This window comes from Oxyura jamaicensis, chromosome 1, assembly GCF_011077185.1.
Source record: "Oxyura jamaicensis isolate SHBP4307 breed ruddy duck chromosome 1, BPBGC_Ojam_1.0, whole genome shotgun sequence".
NCBI classification, from domain to species: Eukaryota; Metazoa; Chordata; class Aves; order Anseriformes; family Anatidae; genus Oxyura; species Oxyura jamaicensis.
In genome coordinates, this window is record NC_048893.1 from 118,754,737 (window position 1) to 118,775,783 (window position 21,047).

At 34.8% G+C, this 21,047-nt stretch overlaps 1 protein-coding gene across 11 annotated transcripts in view; it reads left to right on the forward strand.

Annotated features, from left to right (window-relative positions):
- Positions 1–21,047, forward strand: part of DMD (dystrophin) — a 1,227,136-nt gene that overhangs the window by 936,072 nt on the left and 270,017 nt on the right. For all 11 annotated transcript variants that reach the window (XM_035333326.1, XM_035333348.1, XM_035333385.1 and 8 more), the window contains 2 exons: positions 10,241–10,452; positions 17,497–17,651. In XM_035333326.1, the coding sequence (XP_035189217.1) occupies positions 10,241–10,452; positions 17,497–17,651 (367 nt within the window). The remainder of the gene's footprint in view (positions 1–10,240; positions 10,453–17,496; positions 17,652–21,047) is intronic.

Consider the following 21,047-nt stretch of genomic DNA (forward strand, 5'->3'; position numbering starts at 1 on the left):
ATACAGTTCAAGCTGGATCTAGTAAATCAATAAAAGCAAATGGGTATACAGATTAGCAAATACATATATATTTTAAAAGCAAGTCTCAGTCTAAACTCAAACTCAGCAGGAGTTAGTAGGCTGCTGCAAGTAAAAAATAATTAAATAAATAGATGAAACTAAATATGAATGTATGGTGGCATCACAAAGTTATGTAGCAGTAAGAATTCTTAAATTCGCTGTAAGCTTCATTAGGTAGGTAATGAATTTCACACATTTCTAGACTTAAACTACCATATATGTCATTATGTTTTTGCATGAATACAAAAGCCTTAGTATATGAAAGCCAATGTACTTTAATAATGCTAATAGCATTTTTGTTTATGTTCAGTGAAGGCAGAATATGATTTCATTAATTAAATGTCCCATTTCTAAATGCAGTCACAGACAAGCCATATTTCTCCTGGGAAAGGTTTTCTTAAATATTTTATAGGTAGGGTGATGATTACATATGCTGTCATCCGTGAACAGATGTTAGAAACATAATTATAAATTATTTTCTTACCTTTCTTATCTTAAGTAACCAAAGTCCTAGAAAAAAACAAAGTCATTTCAATAAAGATAAATACCAAAATACCTAATTACTTGTAATTAATATTTACAGTCTTAATACAGATATTAATGTTTTTTTCTATTATTTGAAAACTTTCCTATAAGTTTAAAACTTAAGTGACTAGATTACTTACATACTCATCTAGTTAATCAGATTAGTCATAATCTTGTAGCTTCCCTTTGGTGTACCTTCCATCATTCTAAATCTCATTTTTAAATCTGATTACGTCTTCATAATTATATGAGGAATATTTAAGAAAGTACCTAAAATATCAGACATTATTAGGTTGGAGTTCAGTAATACAGTCCCTATTTTCTACATACAACAAAGGAAACTGAATAAAATACGTTTTGAAAGATGATGAAATCATTTGGTAACCTTTTTGGTTTGTAGTACAATGTTACTGAAAAGTTATATTTTGGTATCATCCAAGTATGTGAGTCTCTGCAGGAACAAAAACAAGATAATTATCTCCTGGTGTCTTGTCCATATGCATCCTGCTGCTAAGGTTGCATGAGTCCCTGCAGACTTTGCATGAGCAGTGGGACTGAGCTGACCGGAGGACTGACTGGGGCACTCCATTTCTCCATAAATGTCCTGCTTTACTTGAAGCTCTGTTGGCAACAAGATGAATCAGTTAATTTTGTAATCTCTCTATCCATCTCTCTAGTAAATACTTAAGTATATATGCATATACATACTCTTTTGTTCGTTTTTATAGGTTTCTAGCAAAGTTACACTTAGTTTTGTTAACTATTTCATACTAAATCATGAAGAATCTCACTTCTCTTTACATTGCTTACTTCTCACATCAGAATTCTACAGGTCATGGAACATTTTAAAAATGGGAAGCAAATGGTCTTCCGCTTTCATGAATACCATGAACCTTTTTTCATTTAGAGAAAAAAAAATCATGAAAACTTGCATGTAAAAGGTAATAAATGTTTTATACATAAATATTTTTATCAGAATTCGACAGTCCAGTGAATGTATTCTGAAGGATCCATTTGCCAAATAATAAGCTCTTGCATACCTTTCTTGTTGCTCAGTCATAGAAGTTGCTTATAGCTTGTTATAAGAAAGTGATTTCTTTAGATGTGCTAGCAGCTTAATCTGGTCTCTAACTCCTACTCTATATAGAAAGGTATAAAGCGTGCTTCACAGTGCTGAAAAATTATTCACTTGGTGCTTAGTGGAAACCACTTGACAGTTTTCAGTTCATTCTGTTTGATTTGACACTTCCAAAGGAACAGAATGACCTTCATTAGTTTGATCATATGGAAACAGCTTTGTTACCAGAAGTGACTTTAAGGTAAAAGAAAAATAGGCTTACCCTAGCTAAATGAAGCAAAATTAAATCATAGACTTGCAATAATTGGAAATAATTATGCCCCAAAAGTATCAAAGATGAAAATGAGATTGAGTGTGAATGTGTATGTATATGTGTTTAAGAACATATATAAGTCTATTGAAATCTTCATTATTGCTTATCTTTCTTAGCCTCTGAGAAGCAGAGGAGGTTAACATTCTTCCTCCCAGGGCTCTCATGCCCTGACAGGTCTTTCAGATACATTTTCATTGTTCTTCATCACCCCAGAAAGATGTTTGTATGCTCTGAGTGCTTCTGCTTCCTGGTTTCCTTGTAAGACCAGTGCTTAGAAACTAGAATATTGCAAAGTAGTAAAGATGATTAGATTAATTATTTTCTCATTCCCACATATTATTCATTGACTTGTTCATTATGCAAGTTGTGTACATACTTTCCATCATGCCTGACTTTTTTTGTAAGCTATGCTTTTATATATTTATTATTTTAAAATCTCGCTTTACACATTTTGATACATACATTTTAAGAACTAATCTTTCTATAAATACTCTTATAGATTCATGGTGCATAAAACCAAAGTCTGACATCTTGATGGCTTAAATGAGACTTCACTTTAAGGTAGATATTTTAAGTTACCACCCCACCGTTAATTTTTGGTTTATTGGTGAAATCACATTACTGACCAACTAAGGGATGCATAAAATGTCTCAGATGACACATTATTAATATTTTTTCATATTTTTTAATAGTGTTGTGATAGCTTTCTAAGGTCACCTCATATAAGATTTTTATAAGCCTCTGAAAAAAAGGTAAAAGAAATACCTCTTTACAAGAAAAGTTAAGGACAGATGAAGCCTAAATTGCTATTTGAGTAGGCTGTCTCCAACTGTTCTCTACTGCATAGTGTTTCCTATCCAGTTCCACTCCATAATGATAGCCTACAGGCAGCAACTTAGTAGATGTTAGAACTGTTCCTGTGACTCCTTCAGTACTTTAGCATTTAAAAAAAAAATACGTTGCAAACTTAGGCTAGTTTGACTCTGCATCTACTGTCCAAATGTTCTCATTAGGCCAGTGTCTTTAAGATTCACGATTGTTTATAAAATGGAGGCAACCTCCTTTTGTCTATGGATGCTGTATGATAGATCTTATTTAAGTGATTTCTCCTTGAAGATGATTCAGGTCAGACACCTCCTGTTGTGGAAATCAGCAAAAGGGAAGTTAGAGCACTTTCAGAAAGAAGCAATTCACAAATGGAGAACTTTAACTCCTTCCGGGGGAGGGAAGGGGGGGAGAAAAGGCTAGTTTAGGCTTATTTGCTTAGGAAAATAAAATGATGAAAAGCAAGATAACCAAGATCACCATAAGTTAAGTCAAAGCTTAAATAATGTTTTAACAGTGGTGCATCCCATGGCTCAGTAATGTCAACAGTTTTGTTCAACATTTTTGTCAGTTATCTGGATGAGGGGATCAAGTGCACCCTCAGTAAGTTCACAGGTGATACCAAGTTAGGTGGGACCGCTGATCTGCTTGAGGATAGAAGGCTCTGCAGAGGGATCTGGACAGGCTAGATCCATGAGCCAGGTCCAGCTGCATGACATTCAACAAGGGTAAACGCTGGGTTCTGCACTTGGGTCATAACAACCCCATGTATTGGTTTAGGCTTGCAGAAGAATGGCTAGAAAGTTGTCCAGCAGAAAAGGACCCAGGGGTGCAGGTCGACAGCTACTGAATGTGAGCCAGCAGTATGCCCAGGTGGCCAAGACAGCCAAGGGCATCTTGGCCTGCATGAGAAATAGTGTGGCCAGCAGGACTAGGGATGGGATTCTTGACTGTATGTAGGACTGGTGAGACTGCACCTCAAGTACTATGCTCCGCTTAGGGCCCTTCACCATAAGAAAGATATTGAGTTGGTAGAAGAGCAACAAAGCTTGATAAGGGACTAGAAAACAAGTGTTGTGAGGAGTGACTGAGGGAATTGAGGTTGTTTAGTATGGAGAAGAGGAGGTTGAAGGGAAACCTCATTGTTGTCTACAACTACCTGAAAGAAGGTTGCAGAGAGGAGGATGTCAGTTTCATTTCTTAGGCGACAAATAATAGGACATGAGGAAATGGTCTCGAGTTGTACCAGGGGAATTTTAGTTGGACATTAGGAAGACTTTCTTCACAGAAAGGATGGTTAGGCATTGGAACAGGCTACCCAGGGAAGTGGTGGAATCCCCACGTTTAAGAGATACGTAGATGTGATACAGAGGGATATGGTTTAATGATTGAACTCACTAGGTCAGGTTAACGGTTAGACTTGATGATGTCTTTTCCAACTTAGATGTTTCTATGTTTATGGAATTCTAAGAAATATAATTTTTCAGATTGGAAAACTAGTGTTTTATACAGACACAAAAATTTAACTAGATTAAATTTTAAATGAAATATATGTATATAGATTAGTTCAAAGCATATGAAGGTGAAATGCAAATTTCACTGTCTGGAACATTCAAAGGAAAGTGTATTATGGAGCTGCAACTCAAACAGAAATTAATCCAACCTGATGGATTATTCTATGTGCAAAGAGGAAACTTAAAATATATACTTGTCTTTGAAAGCAAATTTGGAAAGGACTTAAACTCCAGGAGGAAATAGGAGTATTTTTTAGGGATAGCATAGGATTTTAAAATTACTTGTACAGGCAACTTTGAAGCTGAGGTAGTATACTTCCTGGATGACCAGTATCATTGATGGTCTTAGGCTGGTTTTAGCCTGTCTTCCCTAAACACCTATGCTTATTATTATTATTTGTTTGTTTTCAGCATTTGCTAGTATTACAGTTTCAAAGTACTCGTCTTAGCTTCTCATACTATACCTTGCTGTCTTCTACTTATAGTGTTGTGTGGACATGCACTGTCATGTGATGTGTTGTACTTGCAGTCATGCAGACCACATTTAGCACAGGGCTGTCTCCATCACTGTAGCAGCATTTCATCGATGCAGTACAACAACTTCATGCACCATTTTTTTAACCTGCTATACTTACATTGACAACTGAAGTTCTTACAGTTGACGAAGAACGTAAACTTTTTTCTTCTTCATGTTTTCATTCTGTTTAGCAGTGGCAGCCTATTCTGTAAGGCTGTCATGTTTAAAGGCTACTCGTTCCCCAGGAATGAAGACCTCAGATATTCATTTTTCTTTCAGTGTATGAAGTGTTTCGTATTGCTGCAAGGGAGGGGATTTAAAGCTCGGGAGATTATGACAAAAATATGAAATTATTCATAAATCATTTTCCAGAATTGGCTAGATTTCAAGCTGAATGTGTATTTTCATCATTATAATTGTTGCAAGGTATAAGGAAATATAACCACAGATGCATATGAAATTATTATCATTTTTTCAGCTAAGGAACATCAGTGCATCAGTAACTTATTTTGGTAACGTGAATTATAACTGTCCATAATTCTACTGTTACATAGTTATATTCTACAGGAGGTCAGATTACATAACTATATTAGTCCCTCTAGTCTTCAAGTGTATGAACCTACAGTGAACATATTGCTTTTGTAGAAAAATGTCAATATATTGACAACAATGCTTTTGAAAAGCTCTCTCCTACAGAGCAAAATGAGAGCAGTTTAAGCTAATTTGTTGGACAAGGAAAACAGAAGTTTTCTACTTCGCAGATTCTGTGGCTATTCATTTAATTGCTCACTTTTTTTTTTTTTTTTTTTGGTTATACTGGATTTAATGTACTTATCTAACTGGCGTGAAATGATTGCTTTTTTTGGCTTTGCATATGCTAAATATAACCCACAGTAAAGTGAATGTTATTTCTCTTGTAACTGACAGTTCCTTCTCAGACTCCTTTTCTGTTGTTTCTACTGCTGTTGTATTAAAAACCAAGGAGAGTAAAGTTTCTCAGGGAGGAGAGTTATATTTCATCAATAGTAACTCTTAAGAGAGGTTACAAGAGTTATTTTTGTTGTTTCTCTACTGTGCCTAGTGTATTAAAAGAAAGAATAACAAAATTCTGTAAATAAACAAAACAATTTTAAGCAAGCAGCCACCTTGACCATGACTGTTCTTTTTTCAATATACTAAATCAATGATAACCAAATCGTAAAATAGTAATCTCACATTTGATTGCTTTAAATGCTTGCTTTTAAAAAAAAAAAACTTTTTTCTTACTTCTAATAACTTACTAAACCTGTGTACAGTTCAGCAGAATTTATTTTGTCCATCTTAGTGATTTGATCGGTATTGAAAAGCTAGTGAACAGTAGCAATGAAAAAAAATAATTGAATAGCAACCTTGAAATTACATACTGGTAGAATCTCACCATGTCCCTAAATGATTTGTTTGAGGGTCTTCAGTGTTGGACTGGGAGCAGCTGGAACCATGCTGGGATACTTTACTGTAAATTAGTGCAAAACTGGTGAATGGGGAATAAAATGAGGACTTCAGCTCGAACACTGTGATTAGGAAAAGTATGGCTTGGAAATCACCTGAAGTGGAAAAGGTCCTACCAGATTTAATTCATATAACATGTGTCTTGGACAGTTTACTATCAAATTGTTTTTCTGACTTATATAACTAAGCATACTATGGCTACTTTTGTATGTTCTGTTGAATTTGCCATTGGTGATGGCTATAAGAATAGCTATAAAATTAATTTATAACTGTGAGATGCTAATGGTAATTTTGAATTTTGTAGTCATTTTAAGCAATGGGATATATTTCTGCTTGTATGTATTTTGTTTTTCTGATACTTTAGATTTGCTAATTGTCAAATATTGTTTATTAATTTTATATATATATTTATATATTCAAATAATGGCTGCATTGATTGATAAATCAACTTTTAAATTACTGTGTTTCCTTAATTCTGTACAGAAAATGCTGTCTTTTTTTTCAGATTCCCACTTTGCAGATTGACTGGTAAATAAATGCTATACTGAATCATTAAGAATCCTTTTGAGATAGTTTCAAATACTGATTCTTACAATACAGATACTGTGCTGCTGCCAAAGTTAAATAATTAAATAGGAAGAAAAATAGAAGAGTGCTACGCTATTAAAGAGAGGTTTTGTAATGTTGGAGGCATACGTTAGATTCTCACAGCAGAAATAAGAAGGGTGTAGGCAGACAGAACTCAGTTATGAGGTTCCTCATTGTTATCATGTAAAATACTCCTAATATTTTTTTCTTTTTCATTTTATCATCATCAATTTAATGCTGTCAGCAGCCAGTCAGAGAAAGACTCTTATATGTTCCACTGCCCTTGCACTGAGACACATGGCATTCAGAATTCTTTATAAATTCTCTTTTACTGTCCAACAATATTTTTAATAGCATCTCTCTAATCCTTCTCATCTTCAGTCAGTAATTCACTGGCTGCAGGTAAGTGGTTTGCAGGTTGATGCGATCACTTCTAACGCAATATATACTCAGACTGGATTTTCTGAACTTTTATGTTTGGCATAAATCTGTAAGTGGTATTTCCTTCTGTGTGAAACAACCCACTAGAGAGCAAAATGTATCCTGAAGAGACACTGATTTAGTGTTTTCCAGTATGCTTTTTAAAGGTGTCTCTAATAGATTGTCTCTGCATATTTTGTGTTACATAGTACTTTACTGTTTGGTATAGTCTAGCTCGGAAAGACCAAATTAGTTCTGTTGATGTCATGGTGTGTTTAGCTTGCAGTACTTTGTTAAATGCATTTGGTCACTCACTTGTTCAAGAAAACAAAGTTGTTATCCTTATTTTGTTCAGATTATCTAATAACTTCATGAACTTTTAACCTCAAATCTCTAATAAAGTAATACTATTTAGTATGTTATTTTTCCTTTAATATATATGCTTTTTTTAACTAAGTTTGTAAAGTTTCCATATCATATCCTTTTCTTTTCCATTTTTGAGGGAGATAATCTAAGTATTTCAAAAGGAAATGTGTTTCATAGAATTAGAGCCTGTATATTAAGTCACTTGTGTAATTGGGCTCCTGAGATGTCCTGAATATATCTTTTGTAACACAGCCCGATGCCCACATCCCAGGACCATGGTACATGATGTAATACTCAATCTTGCTGAGAAAAGCAGAGTCTCTTAGAGAAGGATTTCAAATATGTCTTACTTAGGTACAAATGTCACGAGACAACAAATTTAGAGCAGCTGTTATAATGAATTAATATTGTTGTAGACCCAATATTCTTTTGAGTGTGTCCTGCAACAGAGTTTTCATTAACTCTTAAAGTAACAGACACACAAACACAACAACAACAAAACAAGCTTATAATAAAGCAAAAGTAGGTGGGATTTTATTAGCTCCCTCATGGATAACTGACAGAAGTAAGCTATTATACTTTTGTGAGCTCTATTGACCAAAATCTCCAGGCTGTCAGGAACTACAAGATAACATACTGCATGTCTCAGAGTATATGGGGAGAGGAGCTTGGGTAGTTATCTTCAAGAAATAGGTGGCTGTTATTGCCTATATGCCAGTGAAACTGTGCAAAGTGTTTGAGCATTCTTTGTACGTTAAACCTTCGGCACAACCCTTGGGCCACATACTTTCGTATGGCCCCATGATTTTATTTGAGCAGTTCAAGAACTTGTCTGTTACTCACACTTCCACTAGTCCACAATCTCTTTGTTGTTTCAGGCATGCCCAAAAGCTTAAAGCAGAAATCTACTGTACAGATATGGCATAGAAATGAGTTGTTTTCTGACATTCATATACAGCTTTCTAAAACGAGAGTTAGATTTGCTTCAGATTAAATTTACGTATTTGGGCCTTAGGCTTATCATTGGTTTGCACTGTTTGTGCTTCATGTTTTCCCATTTTGTTTCTTCAGTTCGTATTCAATTTGACTTAAACATGCTGCCACGAGCTTACTCACAGTTTTTATCCATAGGCTTGAGCAAGGGATGCTGAAAGCTTTCTTCTCTTACTCTAAACATCAGCTAAGACTATCTTTATCTATTCCTCCAGAAGAAGGAAGAGCACTGTTAGGTGGACATTTCTTCCCTGCTGAAGCTTTTCTCACCTCTTTAGTCTTTAGCCTCCATCACTCCGGAATCAACTGTGCAATGAAAGATGTGGTGTTGGATCAACAGTTCAATGATAACTTTGTTTGCTACTCTAGGAATACTCTAGGAATTTCTGTTTCCCTTCCCTGGAAAGCCTGTGAATTTTTAGTGTAGTGAGGCAATCTTTGAGAAAAATATTGAGACTGTAGTTTGTGCTGACTAAACTCAGGAAATAAAATAAAATGCACCTATTTCTTCATGTAGAGCAATTTTTTTATTGTTTGTACACTTTTGCTTTTTCTTTTAGACAAACATGTTTGAAAGACTAAGTCTTGACTGATTGGAAGACGAGGTCCCCTGATGCTTTATACAGATTTGCTGTGCTGTTATGGAGTAGTCTGGTTCTGGATGTTAGCCAACACTATCAGTGGTTCTAGTGATTGTTGGGTTCCCCATGATCACATTTCTTTCAAATAGTGGCAAACCTTGTCCATATTTTATAATTAACATGAACACATGAGAAAGATTTTAGACATCCTTTGCATTCTGCTAACATTTGCCTCAATGACTTAAGAAATATTGTCATTAATTATATCTTGCAACAAATCTTACTGAATCATAGGATCATTTAGGTTGGAAAAAACCTCTAAGATATCTGGTCCAAACTTTAACCTAGCACTGCCAAGCCCACCATTAAACCATGTCACTAAACTCTACATCTACACTTTTTTTGAAGACCTCTAGGGATGGTGACTCAACTGCTTCCCTGGGCAGCCTGTTCCAATATTTCACAAGCCTTTCAGTGAAGATTTTTTTTTTCAAAATATCCAACCTAAACCTCCCCTGGTGCAACTTGAGGGCATTTCCTCTTGTCTTATCACTTAGTGCTTGAGAGAAGAGACTGATCCCTACCTTGCTATAGCCTCCTTTAAGGTAACTATAGAGCAAAGTCCATAAAGGACTTGTTCTTCAAAGTTATTAAACCTTGAGTTGGTTTGGTAAGAATGAAAGATAATTGCTGCTCCTTTTTCTCAAATGCGATCCTGTTTCTTAATGCTTTTTGGGTCATGAACCTAGCATTTCTGTCTTCATATGCATCAAAACACATGATGTACACCAAAGTATCATACTGTGTGTCCCTGAACAGTTTGTCTGTTCTTTATTAAACTGAACTTAGTTGCAATTACAACCAAAAAGTACAAGAGCTCTCCAATATGGTCAATTCTAGAAATATTTGCTCAACACGAAAAAAAAGGTTTTTAAGTGACTCAGCTTTTGTTTTCCCTTTGTGTTTCACCAGTTGAAAAGATACAGAGCCAGTGGGATGAAGTGCATGGACACCTCCAAAGCCGGAGACAGCAGCTTCATGAGATGTCAAAGGATTCAACACAGTGGCTAGAAGCTAAACAAGAAGCTGAGCAGGTTCTTGAACAAGCGAAAAAGAAGCTTGAGTCATGGAAAGAAATTTCCTACACCGTGGAAGCTCTGAAAAAGCAGAACACTGAGCTTAAGGTCACTACTAAAAACTAGGAATTTAACTTTAAGATAAATAATAAGTGTTGATAAGTGATTGAAAATATTTAACTTAACTAGATTGTTAAAGAAAATGTCCTCTAAGTATTAAACAGTGCACATCGAAGACAAGTCCTTTATCCCTTCCTGTTTCCAACAAACATTTGTAAGAAATTAATTTACTAAGTTTAAAATGGGTATAACATAATTCTTGAATGAACGTGGTCTTATCAGTCATAGGAAATAGCTGGCTGATCTCGCAGGAAAAAAACAAACAAACAAACAAAAAACTACCTCTTCAGTAAAAGTATTTCTCATCTTTTCTATAGACCACCCTTAGCTGAGGCACTGGCACTGCAGACTGGGAAATCCTGTAGTATTGGTATTTGCATTGACAATGAAGCTGTATATGTTGCCTGAAGGTAGTTTTAAAGAGTAAAGAAAAGGAAAATATGTACCAAGCTATGTGGATGCCTTGAAAATCAGGTATTTTAGATTTGCACCAAGATGCTCTCACTGGGTTCAAGCTTTGTAGAGTTATTAATTGGAAATAAAATAAAATAGAAAAAAAAAATGAAATAGCATGTTCTGTGTATTTAGCCATATATATTATCAAATGTTTGGTGCTAAAATGCGCACCTCAGTGAACTTACATAGCTGAGCTGTACCTCAGGTAACAATGAAGATATGCCCAAACTCTTGCATCAGCTTGTAAGTTTCTTGATAAGGAAATAGTCGTACTTTGGTGACATTCCTCATGAATAAATTTTGAGAACAGCTGTTTCAGATTAATCATATCTCATTTTCTGGTTGGGGAAAAACAAGATTGAAACCAACCAGTTGATCAGCCTCTTAACATTGGTCCTGCCTCCATGGTAATGGAGCGTTACATTTTGGTTATTTGGGAGAATAGTTACACAAATATTTTCTGATATGTTCTCCTCTCGTGCCCTCCAGATTATTATTATTATTATTTATTTTTTTTAACTCCTAGAATTCTGTTATTTAGTTTTTTAGTGGACTTCATCAGTCTTTTGCCCACATGAATGGTGACAAACCACTGTGAAGAACAGTGAGGTGAAGTCCTCATCAACTAGTTTTGCTGCCAGAGAAAGTATGTTTGTAACTGCGTGATTGGTCTTCAGCTATCTCAATCATAAGGTTCTTATTACTTTTCTGGTATTTAGAAGGAGATACAAAATCTGTTATTTTTTCTTGTCTGTTTGCCTGTAGGAAGAATAAAAACTTTCATCATCTTGCTTTAGGGCTGGGAAGTGTTTAAGTTTTCTTATATAAGATTAAGGTCATTGCTGGATTATGGTAAACAGAGCAATCACTCACTAATATATTGGAAAGAGTTAGAAATTATGTATACTACTGTCATTCAGCATAGAGGATTCCCATTTGTCACTGTCTTTCTGCAGAGATGGAGTTCTGGCTTCTGCACAGTGTTTTGTTTAAGGAGAAGAAAAAAGAAAAAGAAAAAAAAAGCGTCAACAAAGTCAGTGTCCCAGCTCTGCAAAGACTCAATTATTGAAAAAATGGTTTGTGTAGTCTTATGTGTTGGAGTCTCACTGTGTTGGAGTGTCTCATGTCTCAAACACAAATTATTTAACTAAGAAAACAACTGAAAATATTGTTTTAGGAATTAATTTTATGTGCACTTTTTTTTACAAGCATATGTGAGATTTAGGTGAGGTTCATCTAAAAGCATATGCTTTATGAAAAGTCATGGTTTTTTTGGATCAACATATGTCAAGGAGAGAAAGAAAAATATGCTCTTTTTCTCCTCCATCTCCCAAGTTATAGAGAAAGCCTGCTAGTATATGCATTCATTGAATGTATCTTTATGCATAAACAGTTTTTGAAAGGATATCTGCTACTTCTTTTCACTTCTGCAGAAGAGAAATAGCAGGCAGGGTATCAGTACCTTACGCAATGCTTGTCCCAGTCTTAATTTAATGTTACATTCTGTAGCCAGTTACAGATATTAGTCTGTAATTATAGTGTAACTGTTAAAGCTGGTCAAGCTTACAGTTAGTCTGACATAATTTGACTGCCCTCATGATGATATGAACATCCATGGGCTCTACTGTTTCAGGGTTGTTTACATTCGTTTGATTTTGCCTGTCCTCTCTCCCACAAGTCTGAAAAATATTCACCTCTATCTTTGAGGTTCTTTTCCTTTTTTTTTTTATTTAGTTCCTCTTTTTTTCCCCTTGTAGGGCAATTATCTTTGTCTGCCAGTAATTCCTATTGTGACAAATCCATCATGAAAGGTTCTCAAATGTGACAGCATCAGCTGTTGTGTTCATGCTTGAAATAAAGGGTCATGAATTCTAAGCAAAACTGAAATCTTATTTGAGTTTAGCAGTTTTATATTTCTTCTGTCTACTAGTATCAAAACTGAAGGACCCAGAAATACATCAAGTCCTCAAAATAAATGTTTTCCAGGCTGCTGTGCCAAACACATATATTTTGATGTCCTCCCCTGAATAACTAGAGCAAGTATACTGTCTTTTGGCTTGCTGTTACACTGATGAAAACAAAGCTGTCATTTCTATTAATTTGTGTTGAGAGAAAGAGAGAGGTCAGTGTGAGTCTTACATAAATTCTTCAGACATTCATTTTGTCAGCTTCATATCTCTGCACAGTTTGTTGTGAGAAAGTAGTCACACAAAAGTGTTCTTCTGATTTTTGTTAAACATTATAGGTCTGCCTAAAGACAGCTGAGCCAACACAAAAATTCCCCTCTGCTCTGAATGAACTTTGGGTCAGTGCTTGTGTTAATGCTTTTCTGTTAATGCATCCTTATGCATGAGTCAATGGGCAGGCACTCAGCAATACTCCTCTTTTGATTATTTTTATTTTTTTACAATACCAGCATAAAACAAAAATCTGGTTTGTATATTTGCTCAGTGATGTTTTTAATAGAATTTGACACATGCATTACTGACGTTTAAAAGTAACCTAGTTCAGTGTAGCCTCTAATTAAAAATATTTGTTTGAGACAGAAGTTAATTCAGAGCTAATTTGCTCTGAATAATGCTTTTTTTTTTTTTTTTTCTTTTTCTTTTTTAGATTCAAATTCAAGAAGTAAATAAGGACTGGGGTTAGGTATGGAGAATCAGAATATGGCATTCTGGTCAGTGAGAGTCTTTACCCATTACAATACTGTTTATTATTGTTTATTCAGTGATAACTGCAGATGGTTAACTCAGGGGGCTGAAGGTTATGTATGTACACATAGTACACTTCAGCTCTTCAGTCCCCAAATAATCTGAATATAAGCTAGTGTAAAACTAGTTTCTTCTTCTTAATACGATACTGAGCTTGAGTTTAAAAAAAAAAAAAAAAAAAAAAAAAAAAACCCTGCTAGGATTGCTAGCACTCTCCTTGGTGCCTTGTTTTGGGAAGAGCTATGAGAGACTGAGAGATCTTTTCTCTCTGTGAATCATTTTAGCTGGGATGGCCTAGGTGAAGCAGAAGAAGAATGGAAGGATGGAGACAAGGTTTCCTTTCTTTCCTTCACTGACCACCTTCTTCCTGGTCGCCTAAATAGGAAACTGAAGAGCAGCCTGGTGACAACCCCTGCTCTGTTGGGACTCAGACGCCAAGCAGTCTTCCACTGGCGTAGCCCAGGGCTGATGTTTATGCCTTGGGTTGCCCTCATCCTTTTCTGTTTTGGAGGGCAGGGGATGAGGGGACTAGAAGGTTAACTCTAGCTAATTTAACCTTTCCTTGAAATGTTACTGGTAACTCTTTTGCCACTCTATGTATACCAATATTGGTTGAAGTACAGTCTCAGCATTCTGTGGATTTTTATTATTCCAGGGCTGACAGCATACTGCTTTCATTTCAGTAAAACTATTAACAATTAAGATAATGTTATCAGTATGATGCAGACACTGAAATAGAAGTCCTTAATGGAAAAAAAATAATAATTTAAGTATATAAATAAAATGTGCTATAAATATATTGTAAAAGGACAGGAAGACAGCCTGATTTTCCAGATTTGTAATATATTACCTGCTCAGTGTGGGAATTCATATGCTTGAAGATGGACATTCCTGTACATACTTGAACTTCTCTGCCTAGTTTATTTTGTTCCACTGGGCAATCCTGGGGTAGAAAAAAGCCCATCTCTAATTTCCTTCCTTGTTTTTAATCAAGGATCCTTAATTATACAGACTTTCTTCCTAAGAACATCAGCTAGTGCCTTCCAATTAAAAATTAAAAATAAATTTATACTTAAGTAACACAATAAATGCATAGCCTTAATTCTTTAAGCCATTTAATAAACTCAGCAAATTCCAGTGATGACACAGACAAAACAAAGAAAAAAGCTTATAAAAACGTGGAAATGAAACACCTCACCCCACCCCCCTAAAAATGAAACATGTTCCCAAGTAGCTTAGAGATAAATGAATAAATGAGAGGTAAAAATATAATAAGGAGGAATAAAAATTAAAAAAAGCCACCAATTTAATCATTAAAAAATCATTACAGTCACATAAGATTAGAGTTAATGGGTGTCTGGTAGACAGTTAAAACATTTACCACGACACTTTTTTCTCAGTGTCTGTGCAAAGAGCAGAGCTGAAACAAGGCATGCAGTCTTTAAGGTTGGTGAAAAATTGCATACCAATTTCTGGTAAAGTAAAAAATATAAATTGTTTCTGTCAACAAAATTCTCTATATTCATCTTTTTTTTTTTTTATTTTTTTTTTTTTTTTTTTTTTCCTGATTGATGATCTAGTGTTGTAATGTCAGGAAGTTAATGGATTAATGTTGAAGTTAATGGTAACAATCAACACTTTTGGAAATAGCCTTGTAATGGATCTTTCTGTATTTTTATTATAAAACTGGCTTTGTAAGGTTTTATAAGGTCATTAACATTACATGGAACTGGGCAAAAAGACCTTATTTTCAAAGTAAAGTTTACAGGCTATTAGTTTACAATACAGACAAAATGTTGTGGTAACTTTTCTATGTAATGCAGCAAACGGTCTGATGAAATACTTTGGCTAGAAAAAAAAGTGGCTGTGTCCATACATAATGTGAAACAGAGAATATGGTATTGTGTATTAAAGATGGATAGACCTTACTGTAGAATGCTATAAAAGTTCTACAAACCTGAAATGATGATTTCTGTAGGCTTTATTTATTCTTGGTTTTACAGATTTTATTGTGTGTGTAAATATTAGCAATTATATATTTAGTATATATAATTCTGCCAGGGAAGGTGCTCAGATAGGAAACTATATTCAAAGCAACCAGCTGGCTTTATCTTCTTCAAAGGAGTGCTAGTGATTTTCTATACAATTATCAGTTCTCCTGACTATACCTCCATACTTAACACGAAGGAGTAACATAACTGTTTAGGCAGTTTCAGCTTAACTGCACTTAACCGTAATGTACAGATGGTTCTCAAAGAGTTAGTAGGCTCCTCCAAACATTGGATTGGTAAAAATCAGATCCCTTGCTCAAAATGCATAGTCAGGTTGCTGTCTTAGTGTCTGAGGTTATCTGGTGCACAGTAGTTGGGGAACTGTTCTGATCTGTCATGAAAGAATAACACAGGAAAGGAAGGAAATACATGTTTTCAGTTTCAGATTATGGAGGGATCCTAGAGATGTGGAAGCAGCTTTTTAATTGAGAAAGGTTGGGCAGGGGGAGCTTACAATAAAAACAAACAAACAAAAGAAAACTCCAGTTGTACTCTTTTCAAAGGTCAAATTTTGGTCCCAGTCTTAGCCAAAATCAACTTAAGACTTTCTGAGATGAAAATATAAGCACACAAAATGTTCCAAATGTACTCATTTTTATTTAGAGTTGAGACTGTTTTTAGGGATTGCATGTTTTAGTTCAGCTTTGTATGGAGAATTCATTGTCTGAAGAAAAACAGGATTTCAAGAGGAATACGACTTTGGGAGAATGAGAGGGAAAAGCAGTTTTTTCTTCACAGAGATTTCCAAATTTTGAGTGTTAAAGCACACCAATAAAGTCAAGCCTTACTGTTTGTTTGGTTTTTGTTTGTTTGTTTGTTTGCTAGATAGCTTCTAATGTTTACTTACAATTTAGTGTTTCTATTGGCAAATTCAACCTTTTTTTTTTTTTTTTTTTTCATTTGCATTGTCCCATTGATTGCCTAGTCGCAGTCTTTGCCTAGTACAAAAGTACAAGTTGACCATCGATTATCTTTGCTCTTTCATTTTGTTGTTACACATTATGGATTGAATATGCAGCTTCAGTGCATTTATATGGAAATTTTCTCTGAGGAAAAAAACTACTGGGAAAGATGCATGGGGTCTGGTTTCTGGCTGAATGAGTGTTCCAGATTTCCTGGCTTGCTGCTGTAGTAAGGCAGCTGGCCCAGGACAGAGGAAAGTAGAAGGAAAGGAAGGAATGTTCCAGATATAAAAAGCTTACTTACTAGTAAAAATAATAAATTAGCATTATAAAGATATTGATAGGTGTACCAGAATTTTGCTGTACTGCAGATTTAGTGCTGTTCCAGTAGGTGGCACTAATTACATAAACAACTTGGTAAGAGAATTAAGAAAAATAAAAAAGTGAAAGCCCAGGCATTATTCATCCAAACCTTAGTATAATTTCACATTATAAAAAAGAAAATTAGATAGAACATAGTATTTCATTATATTTTCTATCTTGGTATAATTCAACATCAAAAATAGAAGATATAATAATGCATCCATCTATTTATGTCCCAGAAAAGAACAATCAACATTCGCTATTTATCAATTTAAGCTGCCATGTTTTATTTGGCATTTAGGATTCACCTGCTTCTTCCCTTCGGAGATTAGCAGTAGTCTTACAGTCTTATACCTATTAGAAAAATCAAACATTTAGAAAGACTCTGACCTTAGTTACCAGTAAATGTGAGGAAGCCCTTCCTCTGTTCTTTTTTCATATTGATGGTATAACTTGTCCATCTCTTTTTCTAATAATCATAGTATGTGTGTAATCATTTTATGAAAAACTTATATTTATTCTTTTTTTTTTTTTTCCTTTTCACTTCAGCAATTTTCAAAAGAAATACGACAATGGCAAATAAATGTAGATGTGGTGAATGACATGGCACTGAAGCTGCTGCGCGATTATTCAGCAGATGACACCAGCAAAGTAGAATTGATGACAGATAACATTAATACAACATGGGCTACCATTAATAAGAGGTAGGATATAAATTCTACTATTAGGTTTGTTGTTAAACTTCATTGTCCAGCTTTGATTGGAGATCATAAAGGATAAAAAAATTGAAAATGAGATGGTTATAATGAAAAAGGTAAAGCAAGATGAAATATCTTCTCTCATATTTTGTGGACCTGTGTCTTTGGAATGCCATTTAATTTGCTCATGTAACATTCTGCCTCCTGCCAATTTCCCTCAGCTGTAAGCAGTTGCTAGCTAACTTTACTTGGTAGGTGATATATTTTAACTATTTAAAATGAAGTGTGTGATATTTGATATACTATCTTCACATCACAATCACTATAGTGATTTTGCTGGAGTCATAAACTGAATCTGAAAATGACAGACTGAAGATGATAGGAAGCAGTCTTGAGGTAGAAATGTTTTCCTGTAGCTTTGAAGCAAATCTATAGTCAAGAAGGCTTTTATTAGATTCTTGATTATATTTCACAGTCTTGCAGCGTTTGGTTTAGGTACCAATTCCTTACTAAAAGCAATTTTTGCAGCTTGTCTCCAAATTGTGAATCATACAAAATGCAATCTATAAAATCAGAACACTTTGCAGAATAAAAATGACTTTCTTTGTAGCAGTAAAAGTTTTATATCATTGTACACTAGATGAGATACATAAAAATTAAATCAAAGTTGTTTTAATCAGTTTAATATCTTGGATTAAGTTTTATAGCCTATAACTGAAACTAGAACTGAATCAGTTTTTAACATGTTTTTAATTAAAGCCTATGAACAAGGTCAGAAAAGTTTGTGTAGTTAAATATAAAATAAATTTAGAAGATCTTGCATAATGAAAGTTAGTTAAACCAATGATGACTACTAAAATTTATTCCTGCTCTTTATTTAATTTTTGTGAAGTCAATATTCATATGAATGAGTCATTTTGACAGTATTTTCCCTGAATCAGACTCGCCACTGACTTAAGAATCCGTTTAAATAAGAGATGCTACTGACGTCCACATAATAATAGTAATAATTTGGAAGTGTTTTTTTTTTTTTGTTTTTTGTTTTTTTTCTTAATAAGGAATAATAACTAAACTGCGAAATTAGTGAAAACATAGTAAAAACATTCAATGAATATTTGTTTGCATTTCTGCTGTTACATAGCAGTAGCCATTTTAGCCTTATTGGTAGTAGTTTTACTATCTGCAATCTGAGAAACTGGCTGGAGGGTTTCTCACCCTTGCTGGATAAGAAGTATTGTATGTCTAACGCTCAAAACTATTCCCCATAAGTAGGCAATGTAAGCAGGTAAAAATGCTTAGACTGGAGAAGTCACAGAACTTGCTTTTGTCTGTATGTAGAATTATACCCGCCATTTGGTAAGATAGCTTTGTAATCCTCAAGTCCAGCTCTACCTGGGGCTGCTGTAGATACTCAGGTATCAATTAGAGCTAAGAGTGCATTTTTAAGTATGTTAATGGTTCAAGCAGAGATGCAGGTGTGTCTAATGCTGTCTAAATGTGCTAATTGCCATTGTTGCATGTAATCAGCTGAGCACTAGGCTAACAAAGATTACAATTCTTCAAGAGAGTCCTTGCAAGCTTCTATAAAACCTGCAGAATTGTTTGCAGTTCAGGTGTCTGATGATTTACTGTAGTAAATGTTTTATGTCCTAAAAAGAAGAGATGCTTAGGTGACTGAGTTGATATTTCCTCTTTAGAAGGACAAGAGGATAAGATTAAGCCTGTGCAGGTAACTGTAAAGCTACATTTTCATACTATTTGCCTGCATGGCTTTGCTGCTCCCTTTTTAATACTTTAATATTTTGTATATAATTTTTGCAAGACTTCCTGTGATATGGGAATTTGAAAAATAAGTATGTTGCAAACAGTATCTGATAAGTTGCTCTCAGGGCTTTATCATGTTGTCAAACCTGATCATGTTGTATCAAGTCTGCCTCTTGTGACAAACTGATAAATGTGTACTTATACCCTATCCCAGAAGTGTTCAAGGCCAGAGTTCAAGGGACTTTGAGCAACCTGATCTGGTTGGTGGCATCCCTGCCCACGTAAGGGGGGTTGGAACTAGGTGGTCTTTAAGGTCGCTTCCAGCCCAAGCCAATCTATGTGTTTAATGGAGGTTACCAAAAAGCTTCAACTTGTGAGCTCTTCTTCACCTGTAGTTTTTTGGGAAGTATTTGTTCCAAGTAGTAGCCAAGCCTTTTGCTCAGGCAGAACTTATGGTCTTGAAAGAACATCCTAGAGATTTCTTTTGTTGAGCAACTCTGCAAAGAGAAGGTGGAGTCTGTGAGCCTTTGGATGACTCAAGTGCTAATTTAAAGATTATATTTTGCTTATGTTGTCCTATTCTTTTGTTTGTTTGCTTTCGTGGTGCCTTTTTTGGTCTTGTTTTTTTTTCCCTGCCCTTTACACTTAAGCTCTCCGGTTGTTGCATGGAGCAAAACAAATTGTATCTTGATGATTTTGTGTTTTTGTTGTTGTTTGTTTGTTTGTTACTTTTTCTTTGAACTGTAAGAGTATATTTACTCTGAGTAGAAAGGAGGCACGTGAACTATCTATTACAGGCTACAAGAAAAGCTGGTTCTCCACTGAGCTAGGCAATGATTTCAGATATATCCATAACTGTTAGTTTCATCTAGGCCATGAACAAGTAATGCTCTGGTGACTCAGTGACCTGACAGTGATGTAGAAATAAATTCCAAACGGTCTTGGCCATTTCTCCAGTGTTCTTAGAAATAGTTTTATTGCAACTTATACATGTCTTGAGTGCCAAGAGGAAATATACTGTTAAAGAGTTTTATTTCATCTCCCTGTATTCTCAATTCAAATGGGATAATTATTTTTGTGCATATTTTATTTAAAAAAAAAAATTCACATTGTTTTGATCTGCTTTTTCTCTAACCAGCCATTAATATCAAAAATGTGTGTCAGTGTAAAAAATGTGAACACTCCTTCCCATGAAGCAGATTAGTAAAACAACAGGCAGGCAAGCAGCAGTAATATTGCACTTTGCCTGTTGGCAATAGTTCAGCCAAAGTAAGTACTTTAGTCATTAAGGCAACATCTGCCAGTTTATGTTTTGTTTTGTTTAAATAGATTTGCAGCTGATTGTTGTGTATTTACCCTTTGCCTTACTGTTCTGTTTTATAACATTGAACTATAACAAATAGCATTCTAACTCGTTTAATAGCCAAGTTCTTGAGTGTTTGATGGTTGTTTCACTTTTCACTCTTTTTTATTATTTTTGTTTGTTTGTTGGTGATACTGCAAAGACACGCTAAAGGCACATAAACTGATCAGCTGGCAAAAGCCAGAATGACTTGTAAACAGGTCTTTTCTCTTTAGAAGTGTTAACTTTCTAAGAAATAACTATTTTAAAGCAGGGGTAATTTAAAGAGAAAGCAA